The sequence below is a fragment of the Falco peregrinus genome, chromosome 4 (genome assembly GCF_023634155.1).
Source record: "Falco peregrinus isolate bFalPer1 chromosome 4, bFalPer1.pri, whole genome shotgun sequence".
Classification (NCBI taxonomy): domain Eukaryota; kingdom Metazoa; phylum Chordata; class Aves; order Falconiformes; family Falconidae; genus Falco; species Falco peregrinus.
The window spans coordinates 92,620,587-92,639,339 of NC_073724.1; the positions used below are offsets into that span (position 1 = coordinate 92,620,587).

At 42.7% G+C, this 18,753-nt stretch overlaps 1 protein-coding gene across 2 annotated transcripts in view; it reads left to right on the plus strand.

Annotated features, from left to right (window-relative positions):
• FAM124A (family with sequence similarity 124 member A) overlaps window positions 1-16,037 on the plus strand; it is a 54,180-nt gene extending 38,143 nt beyond the window's left edge. For both annotated transcript variants that reach the window (XM_027790743.2, XM_055803092.1), the window contains exons 3-4: window positions 1,018-1,757; window positions 13,794-16,037. In XM_027790743.2, the coding sequence (XP_027646544.1) occupies window positions 1,018-1,757; window positions 13,794-14,597 (1,544 nt within the window). In that variant the 3' untranslated portion in view covers window positions 14,598-16,037. The remainder of the gene's footprint in view (window positions 1-1,017; window positions 1,758-13,793) is intronic.
• The last annotated feature ends 2,716 nt before the right edge of the window (window positions 16,038-18,753 follow it).

The window sequence follows — 18,753 nt, forward strand, 5'->3', positions numbered from 1 at the left end:
AGGGAGAACCATTTCTGCAAAAGTATCCAGATTACCTGGATAATTTATTAAATTGTCTTGGATCTTCATTCACATGCATCTCTGTTGGCATGCAACTCCAGCAAAGCAGAAGTGACAGTTTCTCCCCAGCCCTCCAACCAGCCCTTGCTGCGTTTCTGAGCTTTCAAGGAGGTTTCAGGGATAACAACAGATAGAGCCCCTGTGAAGATTCCCAAGGCTAACTACAGGTTTCTTTTTTCCCCCTGAGTTAGTGTAATTTTTTGTGCTTCCTTCTCTTACCACTCTTCCCTAATCTTATAAAAACCTTGAAGCAGTAGTATTATGGTCTTGATGGTCTGAAGATATAAACAGTGCAGGATTTGTAGGGACAAGTAATATCTTTTCCTGAAGAAGGACTTGTGTGCCTGAAGGCTTGTCTGGTTTTTTTCACAACTATATCAGTTGGTCTAATAAAAGATATTACCTCTCCCTACAAACTTTGCCTTTACTTATTAAAACAGTTGCCTCCAGGACACAGAACACTCTTAACTGGGTGAAAAACTCCAACGTCAAGGTGATGGAGTGGAGTTCAATGGTGTGATTTCCATGCCCTGAGCCAACTGGCACAAATTAAAACAAGATGGGATGAACACTCTCCACCCTGATCATTCTGCACATCATTAGTGCCACTTTCACCCCTACTCTATGTCCATACTTTTGTCTTTCCTACCTCTCAGCTGTATGGGGCAGCTCTTACCGAACACAGAAACACATGTTGGGTAATGTCTTTCGGATTCTACCTCAGTAGAAACAGCAACCCTTATGGTATGCTCGATGGAACTTCTCTGTCTTCTGGTTATTTTCTTGGCTGCTATATCTCTGTACATCAGTTCTAGTTTGTTGTAGGTTAGCTTGAAAGAGATGGGGGGGGGGGGAAGCCCAGTGTGACTGAGTAGACTGTTCCTCCTTTAAGGATCACCTAAATATTGACAACCTGGTTACAAATCTTAAAGGTTGCTTTTCTTTTTATACTTTCAGGTGAACTTTCTGTGGAAGGCATACAAGACCCGTTCCTTGTTAGTGTACATATTATCACAGATCCGGGTGAATCCAAGACTCTTCAGCAAGCCATTGATAAGCTTCTAGCCTGGATCCATCCAGACCTCCAGCTGTTTCGAGTCTCAGAAAGGCGAGTGCCCAAGGAGCGCAGGAAGCCAAGTAAGGCTGGTGTTTCTCAGCCAGCCCTTGCCATCATTCTGTTTCTGCAGGAAGAATATGGAGAAGAACCCATCTTGCAGCTCCACGAAACCTTTCAGCGGCCACCTTGGCATTACCACCACACGGAGCGAGTGCATGGGAAGTTCCTCCCTTACATGCCATGCAGCCAGGACTTTTACACCTTGGCTCCAGAGACTCCTCTCTGGGCCATTCGCCCAGTGCACTACGGGAAAGAAATTATCCGCTTCACTATATACTGCAGGAGTGAAAACTTTGTTGACATTCTGAAACTGTACGAATTAATACTGAAAAGACCAGTATGTCAGAAAAAAGTGGACTTCTGTGTTTTTCCTGTCTATTCTAACATGGAAATAGACATTCAGTTTTCTTTAAAAAAACTTCCGAAGGGCCAGGTGCCAATGCCAACAGAGTCAGCGGTGCTGGAGTTCAGAGTGAAAGATGTGGGGCAGCTTGTGCCTCTCTTGCCCAACCCTTGCAGCCCCATCAGTGAAGGCAGGTGGCAGACGGAAGACCACGATGGAAATAGGATACTTTTGCAGGTAAGTTCAGTACCCAGAGAAACAGAAACACATTTACTGGTTTTGTGCAGGAGAGCTTAAGCTGCAATGGCAGCCAGGAAAGGAGGCTTTTCTTTTTGCTCTATCCTAGATGAAAGAGCCAGGACAGTACTGCTAAAGAAAGAACCTGAAACCCCTTGCTGTGTGTATAACTGATCAGGAAAGCAGTTGGTGATACTCACCAGATACCCGTCAACCTCAGCTTATGCAAAGAGCAGTGCGAGATGAGGTAGCTGTTTAAAACAATGAGGAGGCAAGGAATTATGAGCCTGAGTGGAGAAATGATGGCTAGTGGGTGTAGTGTTATAAGAAATACAGGCACAGAACCAACAGAGGTTTATAAGATAGCTCTCTGTTATTAGGTTTTTATGGAAGACAAACAGAATTTCTGATGGTACTCATTATTTTATATATGTGATAGTACTCATATATATGTAGCATCACAGGGTGACAAACTGATTCTCTTTCGCACAGTGATTGTCAGGTGGTGAAGGAAAAGAAATGCACCCTGAAGAGCAGCCCGAGAGAGACATTCCCACAGACGCTCTTCTTGAACTAATCTCAAGTGCTTGTAACCAAGTGCTGAAAGAGAGTTTATTCGTTAGGACATCCGTAGGCACGATATCTGGGCAATGTATCAGCATGCTCTGCTTCACTACACCATATCCAAGGGAGATAAAGGGGATAACAACCAGCAAGCTTTTAATAGCTGCCTGCCCTGCAAAGGGGGTATCTGTGGCAATCCAGAGCCAGGCTAATGTGCATTCCTGCGCTGCAGAGGTATTTACTGCTGCTTAACATTTGAATCATGTTGCACCTTTGGAAAGTTGTTGTTCAGATTTCAAAGAAGAGTGTTTTGTTAGAGTGAATTGCATTTATGAAGCTTATCAAATTGCCTGACCTTGTTTCTGTGTGCCATCCTTCCACTGTACAGACCTCCCGGTGTGCACAGAGGTATGTACCACCCCACCCCCAGCACAGTGCCTCTGGGTTTGTAGCTCCTGGGACTGAAAATCCAGGTACATGGGGCTTCTGTGTGCTGGTAAGTCACGTCCAGGTGGTGGTAAAAACTTTTGTGCCACTTTGCAGATGCCACCCGCAGAGGAACCCCATGCCAGAGGTGAACAGAATGTGTCCAGGACTCAGGAGGCAATTCAGCTTCCCTGCCCATCTGCCAAGACAGTCACCGGTTTGTCACGGTTGTTGCTCGCACTGTAGGCATACCTGTGCTAGCCTGAGATAACCTGTAAACTCAAGCTTACAAGAGCCATCACAAACCTTTTACAGAGAAACCACATGCACTTGTGGCCTTTTTCCCTGTTCTTTTTCAGGAGGTTTCTGCTATGTTATATAACTTTGGTTTATGGCATCTTGCATTGGCTTCAAGTAAATTGAAGGGAAGGGTAAAAAAAAATAAATAAATAGGGCTTCTAAATAAGGCTTTCAATTTCAAAACAGGGAATTTTCAGAAATAACAGGTGCCAGACAGTACGGAGGTGAAACAAGACTTGCTGAACAGCAGGCTGAAGTAAACCCTTCAAAGAAAATTGGAATAAGATTTTAGCCATATGCACTAAAAGAGTGAAAGCCTGCTAAGCATGACCTCCAAGTGAAATTAATTTTTACTTCTGTTTTCGCTGAGGATGTTGATGCTGATCAGGAAGGCAAAATGGCAAATGGGAATGAAGTTACAGAAGTGGAAATTATCACACTGGAAGTGTGGCAGAGCAAAAGAAGTTTAATGTATGCAAAATGGGGGCAAACCAGAAACTTTGGATCTAACTTATGCTATTGTAAGTCATGAAGACTAGGTCTTGGTATACAGGTTTTAAACAAGTCTGTACAGTCAGAAGTAGAGCTCTGTAACTAAACCAAAGGGAAAACGTCCTGTTTGTACTCAGATGACTACAAGCCACCAGTGCAATATGGACATGAAAAGAGATGTGCAGTCTCTGGTGTGTTAGTATCCCTTAAGGAGTATGGGAAGTGCTTGTGCTATTGCACAAGGTCCCACAGGCCTCACCTGTCTTCAGCCCTGGGCTCCAGAGAGGGGTGGGTGCAGGGAAAGGCTCTCCCCCCATGCAGAGGAACGGAGAGACAGTCTTACAAATGGAAACTGGAAGATAGGGTCATCTGAGCCTAACCAAAGGAAGTCTGCAGGGAGCTCTGACTGTGCTTGGAAACTATACCAGAAGGCAAATGACAGGAATGAGAAAAAACGGTCGTTTCACTAAATGATTCTTCTGGCACAGGAACAAAAAGCTGTGGATAAACAGATCTGAGTTGGCAGTTGTACATACTGATGGCCAACTACGTAACAGCCTCCCAGCAGATGCAAACAGGTTAATACCTAATTCAAGACAGGATGGTCACTTAAGGAAAAGGGATTATACAGCAGAGCACAGGTGTAAGAAACACTGGATTTGGTGATCCATGGACTCATATTCTTTTAACTTGTTCTGAGTTCAAAACAATTATAGTAGCTACCTTTTAAAGTAACAGGACTACCTTTTCACTTCTCACAGAGTTCTGCTATTAACAGTGTCGTCACTGCCACAGCATTGGTCATAACTTTCACTTCTTCCCAGTTATATGAAACCACACAATGTCCTCCTAGTATTTTTCAGCCTGCACATCAGTGCTTAGTAATGATCCCAATATTTCTATTTGCTTCATATGGATACTGCAGCTTTTTACAGACTAAAATTATCAATTATACCCAAAATGGTAGATTAACATCCCTGTTAAATTACAGGCAGTTTAATGTCTGAAGTTTGAATATACCTCCATGGTTAGACTGATAAGATGTGACCTCTTTATTTTTCTTGGTGTGTTTACAAGGACTTGGATACTTGCCAGCCAGATTGATCCATGCTCTTAACCCATTTTACAAATGCAATTACCAAGGGGCTTAGATAAAGTCAGTGCAAGAGAAAAAGTTATTCATGGGCAGGATAAATCTGTTTAATGCCACAGAAACTATTTGTTCATTTGCAAGGAAGCCTTTCAAAATTATTCTGTCACAGTAGCTTTTCCACATTGGCTCGTTAGCTCCAAGGGTGCAGCTATATACCAGCTGAGGCAAAGGGTAAGCTTCAGTTGGCTTTAGCAGGAGCAAGGCTTAAGGGCACGTTTGCATCCTGTGGGAAGACACCCAGACTGCTTCACCAGTGCTATGCCCAGAAGCAGGACCTCTGGGAAGCTCTTGTCAGTGCAGTGGGAAGAATATGTAAATAATGTAACTAAGAATATACCATATACCGGTATACCGAATATACTGCCAGTTTTATAGGTCACGTCCATATTCCTGGCAGCCTCTGGGTATAATCCGCACAGAGACAGCTGAAGTGCTAATGAACTTGCACTCCTGGCAGCGCAATGCGGGAAGCAGGAGAGGTTAATAACTATGAGACCAGCTTGGCCGTGTGTGTTTGGGAAGCACGGATAGTGAGCAGAGAGAAGAAGGTGCACAGATGGCTTCTTTAAGTTATGAGAATGTCTTTGGAGAGGGTAGGAAAGGCAACATAACATTTTGGCAGAATTTCCTAGCTACTCTACGTGGGGGAGTGGGGGGACACAACATGCAGACATACCTGGGAGGAAGACAGGTGACAGTAAATGAGTAATCTCACCTAGGTAGTGGCTTGGTGTTTAAGCATAAGACCTACTGCCATTTTACATGCCAAAGGGTGCCTCAGCTGCCCAGAAGGGGTGTCTTGGCAGATTAGTCTCAGGACCTACAGGAGGGCTGTGTCCTCCTGGAATGCCAGGCGGGCACCCTAGGAGATACCAGAATGGACCAAGCGTCTATGTTCGGGTACCTGATTCACCCTGTAATAACCAATTTCTTGCTGAAAGCCCTCCTCCTCCCCCATCTTCAGCACCAAGAAGCAAACAACATTGTCGGAAAGCCAAGACAAATAAAAATCCTGAGAAATGCATGGTTTGTTACCAGTCTATGCTAATCCTGCCTGAAACAAGGTAGCCAGATAGTAGTTGTAAGGCTTTTATGCCAGTTATTGTGTTAATGAACCTATACGGTTTATGGGGTGGCTATTTTCTGTCTAGTGTTGCTATATAAACCATTGAAGTAACAGTGCAAATGTTAACTGATCACAGCTTTCGTTAGAGGGGGGTTTATAGCTGATTTACTGAGTTAATCGGCCAATGCTCTTCTTACCTATACCAGGCAACCATGACATTGAGTTCAGGAGTGGTATAATCATATTTAGGAAATACGGTTTATTACCTGAAGCCTTGGTTCTGAGAAAAGATTGCTTGTGGACCCAACCATTAAAAATTATGAACCTGTTGCTGTGCTACCTGCAAGCTCAGGTCTCTGCTGCCTTGGAGATTTCTCCCTCACTGGGTGTACAAAACAAGTACTGGAGATCTGCAGTCAGGCAGTAGTTACCCCCCTATTGGTTTTGTGAAGTCAGCTGCAGTCGTTTATGTACAAGGTCAGTATGTTACTGTTGAATACATCCTTGGAGTTGCCAGAAGTCAGCCTGGCGGTGCAGGTGTCTGCCAGCTGCATACATAAAGGCATTCTGTGCTGGGCATTTGCAGTGCAAAATGCCTGAAGATGGGAAGCAGCATGAGGGTTACATGCATACATGGACAACAGCAAATATGTTATACAGCAAAAAGAATCAATATCTTATAGCTAAAACCTCTGTGTTTATTCAGTGTATTATATAATACGGGTGTCTGTGAGACTCGTGAACACATCTCTTTATGCCCTTTTATCTGAGGCCATGAGGAGGAGAAAAGGGCCTATATTTGCCTCAGCTTATTTAAAACATGTACGTTACCTGCATGAAAAAGTATGGTTGTAGTTGGACTTCACACTCAAGATAGCTGAACGCAGAAATCTGGAAGAGAGATTTTTCTATGATGCATAACTGACCCAATGGGTATTGGGGAGCAGAGACAGTGCCTTCTTACAGGGTGCTGGAGACCAGCTGCACCTGAAGCAAGGAGCTGGGAATGCAGAAAATACCCCGTCTTAGATATATGGGTAGCAAGGATGCGTGTTACTGAGCTGCTGAGTCAAAATAATTACAGGATCTGAGGTTAGGACAAAGTTTTTCCTTTTCCCCTTCCAGCCCCAACCCAGACGAAAAGAAACATTTTCTCTGCAGCATGAGGACTGGTTTGCCTTTCAAACTTATCTTGGCCAAGGAGAGTCAAATCTTGGAGGCTCAGGGTTCGCTTCTGTTTTTGCTGAGAGGTTTAGGACGCAGATCAGTGTGGTCATGGTCACTTCAGCTGACCCAGCAAATGCATCTGGATCTGCATTTCCTCTCGCCAGCACAAAGCAGTGTTCCTTCTCCTTCCCATAGTTTCCAGTTTGGGTACCTTGTTGGTCATCCAGTGTTCATATGATCTTGATAAAACATGTAAATAGTCCAGGAGCATTAATCTGCTACCATTTTAGGGGCCTTGGGCTTAGTGGGACCTCTGTCTGATGCCCCTGCCTGAAGCATACGGCAATTTAGTCTCCTGAAAATTGAAATGCTTTTGTCTGCCTAAAGTGTCAGCAGGCTCAGTAAAGAAATGGCTTAATGATTTGTAAAATGGTGAACACAAGGTCAGACTGGGTGATATAATGTACCCCTGTAGTCTTAAATGTAGTTAAATCATCTGGTCTCTGGTACTCAAAGCATTACTAACTGCAAATTCTGGGAAATAAAGGAAAGAAAGCACAGTCCCACTGCTACAGTCAAGTCACTATGGTTAAGTACAAATAGAAGAAAGATGAGCACGTAAACCAGGAAGCAGAGAAGGCAAAAAGGAAAGACAGAAGAAGCAAAGAGAGGGCACTTTTGCAGGGAACAGTTTAGTCTGCAGGAAGGAAAATGGAGGTGAGAAAAGAGCTTCAAGCTTGCTTGAATTAATAATGCAGGTAGAGCAGATCTGAACATAAAAAGGAAGAAAGGCAAAGAAAAGCATCAAGTACAGGCAAGGATGTAGACGGGGAACCTTTACAAAAATTGCTTTTAGTTTCTGTTGAAACTGGTGAAAGGGAGACTTTTGGAGTAAAAATTGACTTGGTCAAGGAGGTGTCATAAGCTGATTTAATTAATCTGGAAGTCTAATACTAGCCTCCTGTTTTTAAAGATATTCTACTCTATTTTTCCTTTCATTTTAGTGCCATAGCTGTTTTGTTCTTCTTAGTGCTTCTAATTGGTTTGGGGGGGAACACAGCAAATCGGTCACTAACTCAAATAGGAGGAGATATTGTAGTTGTTCTTCTTCATTCTAAGGTACTTTGTCTTTTCTGTTAGTGCAGTTATGTTTCATGGCATAGTAAGATCCCTGATGACTCTATACACCATACAGCAAAAAGTCTTGAGAGTGAATATATTTAGTGTTACAAGGCACCCGCCTGTTCTAGTTTTGTGTACACAGTACATGCCACTTTTCAAATATGTTCAATTTTAAGTCAAATTTGTCCATTTTGCCTTTTGATATGCTGTCCTTCTGAAGACATTTTGCTTTTCAAGTAAGACTTATTATGATAATACTGAGGACTAACCTCTGCCGCTTTTTCATGTTTTGTTTTGTTTTGGTTTTTTTCCCTGGACCAATCCCACTGGTTTTAATACAATTAAACAAACACCGTTGCACTCCTATTGAGCACACCAGGCAAAATCTGGGCTCGAGATGGTGATGTCATTGCCATGCTGGCTGCGTTCTGACCTCAGCGGAGCCTTGCTGGCAGTGCTTAATACAGATAATGCGTAATGAGATCACTATCTGCTTTCTTAAAAAGATTACTTAAAATAGACTGCAGGAACACTGATGGATTTTTTGTGTCAGGTATAAGCAGCCCAAGTGAATTCAAAAGTGCATTTCTGCGAGGTTCACCCCAAGTTGTTTATGGCATTCCCAGATATTCATCATTAAATTCTTCTGCAGCCCATTGTAATACACAAAGACTCTAAATCCCTCCAGGCTTCACAAAGATCTGTGCAGAGATTATATATGAGCAGCAGATTAGCACCAGATGAAAAAATCTGTCCTGTTAGAGAGCTAATCTGTTCAGTCAATGGCCGGGTTTATTGTGCATCTTTGTGGCGAGGTCTGACAAATCTCTTTCCCTGTATTTGGAATTTCAGTCATAATCAGCGTGTCAGTTTGGATCAAGTCTTTGTCCTCTCAGATGGCTGACCCACTCGCTGGCATCTCTGCTGTGCTTGGGCCTGATGCAGACAGCATGGCCGTACCAGGCAGGGCTCTGCCAGGCTGCAGCAAGCTAACAGGTGATGCAGAAAGCAATCTGTGAGAAGGCTGAAAATAAGGACTTAAAAAAGAAAGGAATTCAGAAATTAAAGCAGATGCAACTGCTTCCAAAGCCAAGGGCAGTGTTGAGGAGGCGGGGGAAGGCTGTTCTGCAGAAAAGAGTAGCTGCATCTGCTTCACACTGTCCTCAAGGTACAAAAATAGGGTTTGCTGTTTTCAGCATCCCATGGCATGAAGGGCAGTGGAAGATTGGCATCTCCTTGCTTGTCGTGGTTTCTCCTGCGAGCAATCACACCTGGAAATCCAGTTTGAACTTTGTGGGACTGTTAGGCGCTGTAAGGTTAAAACAAAGAGGCGCAATGACATGAACACACAGGCTGCATGCAGGTCTCCGTATGGCATGACAGGGGTGGTGTAAGGGAGCACAGTCAATGGCCTTGGAATGGGACTAGGAACTAGTTTTGCCTGAATTTTAATCCTGACTAAATCATGGAATCCTCTCTGTGATCTCTGACAAGTTACAGAATGTAGATATAGAAAAGTCTTATTAGTCCACATAATCCAGTTCTCTACAATATAGGATTAGTCTGTAATCTTTATTCACTAGTGTTTCATAAGATGGAGCTTGTGACACTCTACCTGTAGCACAGTTGTGCAGTCCAGTATTCTCACAGTCAAGAAAGTCTTCGGATATGTTGCTTTAAGATGAAAGTATTAAAAAAAATCTCCTCCTATTATTTCCTCCTTTTGCCCATATCATGAAGAGCAGCATTGGAAAACAGGTCTTCTAAATCATAACACATCTGAAAAAAAGATTGAGGTCAACAATTCCTCCTGTAAACAGAGCTGTTCAGAAATGAGCTGTGTTAATGACATCTCTTGGCATGCCCTGCAGGCAGCCATCCTAAGGGCAGACTGTACTTGTCCCCTTCTCCTTGTTGATCCACCATTGCCTCCTGCCAGGTCAGCTGGGCTTGACCAGGAGCTGTGACCCAGTCGCAGAAATAACAGCAAATACCTTGTATAAAATGAAATGCTCTTATTTGTCCACAGAAACATGAAAATAGCTAGGAAAAAATGTTTAAAATAACAAACCCCTAAAAGTAATGCCTTACCTAAAGTAGATTTTTCTTGTTAGTGTAAGCATGTTCCAGTTACACCAGGTACTTAAAGCTGTTCAGCTGCACGGGCCAGGCTGCCCCCTCCAAGTGGTCCCACTTAGAAGGGCACGTCTCCTTTCCTTTGAGTTTCTACTTTTTTGTCTGTATTTCGGTTAGAAAGTTTTTATGTGAGAGCCCCAGCGTTTCTAGCAGGGATGTTTAATCCCACCCCATCCACTTACTCTGGTGTTGCCCTCTAGCCCATACCCTTGTGGGTGATACCTGGGGTAAGCATCCTTTTGAGTACTGGCAATTTGGTTGCAGCTGTAGTCATTGTCTACATCCTACATATGTCTACATATCTACAATCCAAAACTAACACAAGCTGATTTAAACTGGAGAGTTTGTAAATATTGGAAGGAGCTCAAAACAGCTATTCTTGTGCCTGTGCTTTATTCCCAAAATGCTTAAGACTTTACCTGTATCAATAAATTAAACATGCCTGGGAACATTCCCAGGCGCTGAAATCCCTGGTGTGGAGTGGCCTGTGCTTGCAGGCCAGGCAGGATCCAGCCGATACCTGCCATTACACAACTGAAACAGACACAGTGACTCTCACTAATGGTGACCTGAGAGACCAAATTAAATTACTTTTTCTTTGGAACATGTGTCAAAAGTTATGTCAACAAATAAGTATAACAAATTATTACCGTCATCTAAATGCATGAAACTTCTACTAGTGTGCAAAATAGCTCCTCTATACACCAAAGAAAAATTAACACATGGGAGTTATCTCTGCAGGATTAGGTTCAGCTCCAGATTGTACGTACCTAAAACAGACATCTAACTGCAAGTATTTTTGTGTGAGCTACAGCCTGTGTTCTCACTGTAGTCGATGGGTATGTACTCAGTGCAGCCCAAGGACCTAGAAAGCAATTCAGCTAACGAGACACAGGAATTTTCTGCAGGGAAAGCCGCATGGCTCTCTGTACTCCATGAGCTGTATTAACTAGGCAATTAAATCCTACCTGTGATGTCTGAGGGCTCTGTCTTATATGCGTATAGACAGATGGTGTGGGCTGTGCAAGGTAAAGGCTAGGCTTTCATACTGCCCACAGAACTCTCCCTGGTGCAAGTGTCAGATCTGTTCCAAAAATCCTTGTTTCCAGGTGCATCTTTGTCCTAGTTGTTACCAGTGCTTGTGGGACCAAAGACCTCCTTTCCTTTTCACAAGTAAGACCACTGCACTCGCTTGGATCCTTGGTTTCTTTGGATGCTTGATCTGCCAAATTATCAGTTAAGTCTACAAAAACACAAGAATACAGCATAAAACCAAGCTGTGGTCAGACAGTTCGTGATTTTCCCCCTGAGCAGTAGGAAAAGTGTTCTGGACTTCTGTTGACTCACCAGGCGTGGTGGTTGAGTCCATGTAGTGTAGCTGATATCGGAGCTACTGCAGAGAAAAAAAGAGTAACTTTGGTTAATGCAAACAAAATATAATGAGGAGTGTTTTCTTGGACAAACCCATCAAAAGAGTGCAGTGATTTGGTTGTGGACTTCCAGCGTGTCAGATTGTTATTGCTGGGTTTCCCAAAAAGGTCTTCAGTTAAGAAACAGATGGTATTTTCTTCATAGGCACAAGCCTTTTATCTTGCTGAGTAATTTTTTAAACAAATTAACTCACATGTTGCGTAAATAAAATAATGTTGTGTGTAGAGGTCTAAACTGATTTCTGGTTAATGTTTTGTTGACAACTTGACTCCTTTTATTTGATTCTCTCGTACTCATTTTCTTACCAGTTAATGAAACTGCTACACTACTGTGGTTAATTTCCCCATTACTTCATTTAATTCTTTATGGCATTAAGGAAAACAGCTTATTATATTATACAGAAATAGGTTGTGAATTAACATACCTCATTACGGATACATTTGTACCTATATTCATCTACAATGCCTAAGTGAACCCCTATGATCTAGCTGTCCTGTAAATCACCTCTAGCCATGCAGTCACAAATAAACAAACCATTTTTTGCAAATGTAAAAATCCTTTTTTGCCTATAAAATCACTGCAATAAAACCCAGAAGATGGTTATGACAGATCTGGGTCACTAAGACAATGTGACGTGCACTAGCAAGATGTTAGAAGCAGCAATGTATGGAGTTCTTTCAGAGACAGGGGATACAAAGGACCTCCTTGGCTGCCAGGTCTTATCCCTTTCTGTCATGTCATATAATCTCTTTGGTCAAATGATTGAGCTCCATCTCCATCCATTAGTCACCCCAGAAGACTCTTCTACTTCTGTTGTGATTAGAAACCTTTTATTAGCTTGTGGTTCAGGTTTTTTAATGGACAGTTAATCTTATGGTGGGGTTTTTTTCCTTGTGGCTGCATCATTTTCAGTTTGGTTTTATTCTTTTTCACATAGGCATGATTTGAGTCACGTGCAGCATGCTGGATGAGGCCTTAGCAGTGTTGTCCGCAATGCATTAATACTTTTTTAACTCGCTTGAGACTGCCCAGGGTCATGGTTGTCACAGCCTTGCCATTTTAGTAGCACATACTGGCCAAGATACCTAGTCCTTTCTTCTCTGTTGTTTCCAACTGGCAAGTCCCATAGCTAAGATCATTGTTTATTCTGAAGGCTATGATCTTGCACTTTGTCCCATTAGTCCCTGTCCCTTTTGGGACAGAAATCTAGCCTTTTGTATTATGCAAGAAACTACAGTAAGAATTTAAATTAAACTTTTAAAAATGCAAACCTCTGAAAGCCTTACTGAGATAAGTGGGATGATGAAAATCCTTGATTGCTCAAACACTAGGGCCTCAGTTCAGTTACCCACGCAACAGTGTCTAATCCCATAGGAAGGCCACCTGCCCTCCAGCTGCTTTTTGAGAAGGATGTTGGCTCCCCATTTGTCACAGCTGCTGTTCCTGTTCAAATGCTCGAGTATCTGGCAGGTAGGCAACTGAATCCTGCCGTGGGGCTGAGGTTCAGGTCCAGATTCAGATCGTAACCATCAGGTTAGGTCTTCAGTCTAGGTGTCTACAAGCGAATTAGATGTCTGTGCTTAAAGTCATTTGGAACCAGTTAATAGAGCAAGCGGGTTCCAGAGCATACTGCTCAGCTAACCAGAGATGAAAAAGAAAATGTGAAAGAGTTGAAAGAAGTAGTAAATTCCCACTGAGAAGACTAGAGAATGACGTTGCTTGCTAAAGGCATTTTGACGTTTCAGAGGAAAAAACCAAAAATATTTGCAACGCACAGTAAGGAAGAAATGAGAAATAATAATGATGGCAGCATACATCTCCCATTTTTTCAGTTTTATTCTTTGGCTGTCCACTAAGGCAGTAACTCTGGAAGACAGAATATGAATGAATCTCAACAAGTCAATAGGAAGTGAGGATTCTGAGCTAGTGTAATTTAGCCCACAAGGCAGGGCTCCTTTACCATTTATTCTTGTTGTCTTCAAGGCTCCTTATGTAAATATTTGGGATTTTGGCAGGGCATGCTTTCTTTGTTATTGAAGTGAAACATTTGCTGCAAGCATACTGAATGAAGTCTGCTTCATAATTATTTGCAGTAACAACTCAGCAACAGAGGCTTACATTTGTAAGACTGCCAATTCTGTATTAATGTGATCTTCTTTCCTCCCTTTCCCGGCTGCAGCAAGCACGCAGTTGGTGTAGGAAGTCTGCAAAGCAGAACAAGCAACCATATCCATCTGTGTCAACATATTCCCGCTCCACCACTCTGCCAGCCTTTCTTCCTCAGAGCCACCGATCTGTTCCTGAGCAACCAAAAGAAATGGATCAAAACAAGGTACATCAGGCAAATGGCCTTGGTCATTATCTTGGTTTCTCCCAGCAGGACTTGAGACACAATGATCGAGGAGACTTCACACGCAGATCCAGCAGCGCCTCCAGCATTTCACGGTCGTTTCAACGAAGCAAGTCTCTGTTCTGCTTGCCCACAGTGAACTGCTCTTCAGCCTCAGAGACTTCTCATTTCAGTGAACCATCTCAGTTTTTTAATACTGGGTCACCTGCAACCAGGTTAAAAACATGGAGATGCAGCCCCAGGCTTAACATTGATGACTTGGAGGGTGCCCAGGAGACTGATGTAGACACGGGGATGAAGCTGTCCTTCTCAGACTTGTCTGTGGTCTCTGCGTATTCTGCCCTTAATGGATTTTGCAGTGACTTGGAAGCTTCTCTTCCCCCCCAGAAACAAACTGTTGGTAAGGCTAAACAGGCAGCCACCGGCGCGAGGCCTGTACCAGCCATGTGCAATACCTTTGAGTCAGTTGATGGTTCACTGCCTTCTCTTTCCGAATGGTCTTCCAGCTCATTCACATCAGCATCTCTCTCCAAGCAGCACAAACAGTCCTCGAGAGCAGCTCCTTGTTCTCTGGATGATCATGGTAGTGTTTGCCCAGCTTTACCAGTTAATGAAGAAGAGTTTTACATCTGAGGTTTCTCTGTCTTACACCTTCCAGGGCAAACATGTTCTCCTTGTGAATGACAGCAGTGGGCCCACTTTGAGTGTGCAGAAGGTTCCTTGCTGGGGAGAAGGTGATGCAGCAGAGCATGCTAAATATTTGAAGAGAACAGTCAGATCCCTCAGAAATGGGTGCCCCCAAATTATGTACAGTAAAGCGGTCTAGGTTTGCACCCGTTACCTTTGCACTGGAGAAGGTGACCAGCACAGAGACATTTCCACTGCAGCGCAAGGTGGATGGTTTCTATGACTGACCCTTGGACTGGTGGTGAAGGAAATTCTGGAAGAGGCACATAATAACCTGTTTTTCTTTGGCAGACAATGAAGAGTAATTTGTGACACTAAACTGCTTTAACTTTTCTGAGAAACACCCTTAACTCAGGAAAGATGGGAAGAGCAAGGGGTCTTCTTTCCCTTTCACAAGTTCCAAAGGCAGCTCTAAGCACAGCAGGTCCGGGTAGCATGGTTACAGTGAAGTCAACCAAGAATTTTCCTGTGAGGACACACATGGTTCCTTGTAACCTCTGAGAGCTGGCAGTGGTGAGGTGGGGGAAAAGCTTCACTCCTTCCCCAGGGAAGAGGAGGCTCCACTGTATCTCTTACTCTGATAGTCCAGGATTCAGAAAGTGCCAAAAGGGAAACCTTACAGAACATTTTCAACCCGTTCCCTCAAAAAGCCCATCCTTTCCCATTGGAAAGAAGCCATCCAGGCTGCTGTCCAAACCACTTGTGTAGACAGTGGTAACCCAAGTAAACCATGTTTGCGACTTCTAACTCAGGCAATACAGGGCTTACCTTTTTGGAATACAAAACAAGGAAGATTACCCAGCATTTTTATATATTGCTACACCACTAGTTCCAAATGCATGGCAGCTCCCTATTTTTTAAGGGGTCATTATTTTTCTGTTAAAAATAAATAATGCAGAAACTTACTCTTCATATTTCCAGTGCAAGCATACTTCTCTCTGGGGAAAACACATTTCTTCTCAAATACCTCTCTCCAAAGGGAGAACAAGTCAAATTTTACCGGCTTTTCAAGCAATGTTTTTAAAAAATGCATACTTGATACCCTGTTTTGCTCCAACTAATTTGTTACTTTTTTAAAAAAAAAAGGTAAGAAGCTGATAGTACGACAGCCAAGTACCTTCACCAGATTTAAGTCATGTGAACAGGTTGCATCATGCATGTTCTGAAAAGTTACATTTTTGGCAGAGAAGTAGTACTGATTGCAGCTCTGATCTAGCCAGTGAGAAAATGACCATGTTAAAATGTGTATGTATAATGCTCAATGTAATCTATACACAGGTACAGATGCTGAAGACCTACCATGATGGCATTGTGGTGGATGGAATAAAAATACATTTGTGGAGAAAAATGTTTGCTATATTATCAGGTAGTTTTAATCAGAAGAATTGCTGCTTGGGGGGGGGGGGGGGGGGGGGGGCGCGGGGGAGAGGGGAAGCACAAAAAAAAAAAAGTACACACACACTCCAAATAAGAGTTATTATAAAAAGTGGATCAGCTTCCCTGGCCCATTTAAGTAAACGCACAGTTTATACAAACAATTCTGGGAGAAAGCCTGGGAAAATTGAGTATAGATTTATAGGGGAGGGGGGAGATTCCATTAAACCTGCACCCCCAAGCCAGAAGAGGCAAGAGGGATAGTCAAGAGTCAGGATGCTACTCCTCAAGGCTTTTTCCATTTGCCGTCATTTTCTCCACACAGGGAAAGAGGCATCCAGCTGAAGTCCAAGTCTGCTCTCTGTGAGATGCTATCATAGCACATACCAGAGGTAGACCTTTTCTTTTGTGCTAAACACCATGTATAAATAGGAAAATCTGTCCAAGCTCTGAGAGTGCAGGAGATTATCAGACTTCTCCTGCCCTCCAAAACTATTTAGGCTTACTGAAGTCTTGGGTAAACTGTTCTCTTAAGAAATGTCTGGGGCCAGAAATAGTGCCAATGAAGGATTTGTCATGGTGTGCATGTGTTTACCTGCTCTGTACTCCTTCAGAGTCCACACAGTCTTTGCTCTGACTTCTGTGACCTTTATAGCAAACCCACTCTGAACGCAGTGGACCCGATTTATCCACAGCTGTGCTTTATGTTATTGTTTGCACACTGTCAAAATACATGTAAAACACTGTGAGGTCAGACCACCTTTTTTTTTCCATCAGCTTGCATTTCACCATACGAGCAGTGATGCCTAGGACAGTCAGGCTCCACAAGTTTAAACTTATGATTCGTTATATTCTGTCATATTTGTTGCAGTACAAAAATAAATGATGAAATAGCGTTGTATGTTTATGGGACAGCCATTGTGTCAACACTAGCCATTTCCAGATATGACAACCAACAGGACAAATTTGGTTCAAATCTGTTAACAATTTTAGTATTCATTATTTGAAACAGGAAAAAAAAAGGGGGCCTTTTCACAATATTTTAATAACATAGATAACATTTGATCTGAACGTGAAATCAAAAACTGGTTTGAGCTGATGTGTCTGCCTGATCCTGGATTCATGCCGACATCCAGACTCCTGACAAGAGCTGACTGGGGCTTTTAACGAAGAGGAGGCTTTGAAATGTCTTTCCAGTTAGGATGTTCCTCTGCAAGAAAGGGGTTCAGCGCATCCGGGGTCCATCTCCCGATGTGGCAGGAGCCACTGGTACTGGAGCTCTGCAAACAAGCACAGGACAGCTCAGGTGCCAGTCGCGAGGCTCATGCGTGGCATTAACTGGCAGTTCCTTGAGCAGCTCAGCTCCAGATTTTACCACGTTAATCTTAATGGGCACAAAGCCAAACGACCTTCCGTGGATTCTGAACTTACGCTGTCTCCACTGGTTCTGTCTCCAAGTATTTCTGTTCTGTTTACTGATTCTTAACTAGAAATGAAAGATTCAAGTGTTTACATTGATGGTGCTTGTAACCAAATTCTGGAATATCTGAGTGTCCTACTGTCAGGAAAAAGAGATGGTAGTGTACAGAAAACTTTTTGTCTGTAATAAAGAAAGCCAGATTTTGTTTCACTGGAGGTAGGCTTCATTAATTAAGAAGGGGCTGATCTCTTCAGAGAGTTGAATATGCACAAGTGTCACGGCATTTACTTATTGTTTTGGTTAAATTATGAAAAATGTCATTTAAGAACTGCAGGTTTCCCCTGAACTTTCTCTCCTTCTTACCCCAGAATTCATTGCTTCTGTGAAATAAAATAGAGATGAAAAGTCAGTTGTGCTTAACCTTCTGCGTGTTCGTTTATGAAGTATTGCAAACTCACTGACTGGTTTAACTAGGCTTCAAAATGATGGCAGTGACACAAGCTCTCCCGCTCTTGGCAGTGTGTGTCAGTGGGATGATGACAAAATAAACATAGCAAAAATATTTTTATGTTGGACTCAGCTTTGCCTCTGCAGGCCAGATCTTTTAATTCTCATTGTGGTGTTGTAAATCATTTGCTTCAGTAAAGCTGAATGATAAAGTAGGAACTGTGACACGTATTGGTAATCTTGCAGGCTTAAATCCCATCTTGGTTTGTTTCATGTACGTTGGTCTTCATAATAGTCTTTCCCTCTTATTTCCATCAGTGTGTTGTGTTACCTATTAAACATTTCTTTATTCCCTTGATAGGACGTGTCTGCATGTCAACATTACATTGTATATGCAAAGCTATGTATGTTTGGCTTTGTTTAGTTTTTATGGTTTTATGGTTTAACATTGTGGGTTTTATATATATTTATGTGGCAGTTATAGAGTCATAGAAACATCAGGAGGTGGAAGAGGCCTCTGGAGGTTGTCTAGTCCAAAGTGTCTGCTGAAAGCAGGCATAAAGCTGCTCAGACCTCGGAGCTTTCAAGTTAAATCAGATTGTTCAGGACCTTGTCCAGTCAGGTTTGAAAATATCCAAATGTGACAACTTCACAGTGTCTCTGGACAATGTGTGCCAGTGCTTAACCCCCATCATGGTGAAGAATTACTTCCTAATCTGCAGTCAGAATTTCCCACATTCAAACTTGTGATCTTTCCATCTTTTTTTCTCAGTGTACCTCTGAGAAACTCTGGTTCTGTCTTCTCTATAATACTCCTTTATGTGATGGAAGACTGCAGTTGCTTCTGCACTCTTCTTGCAC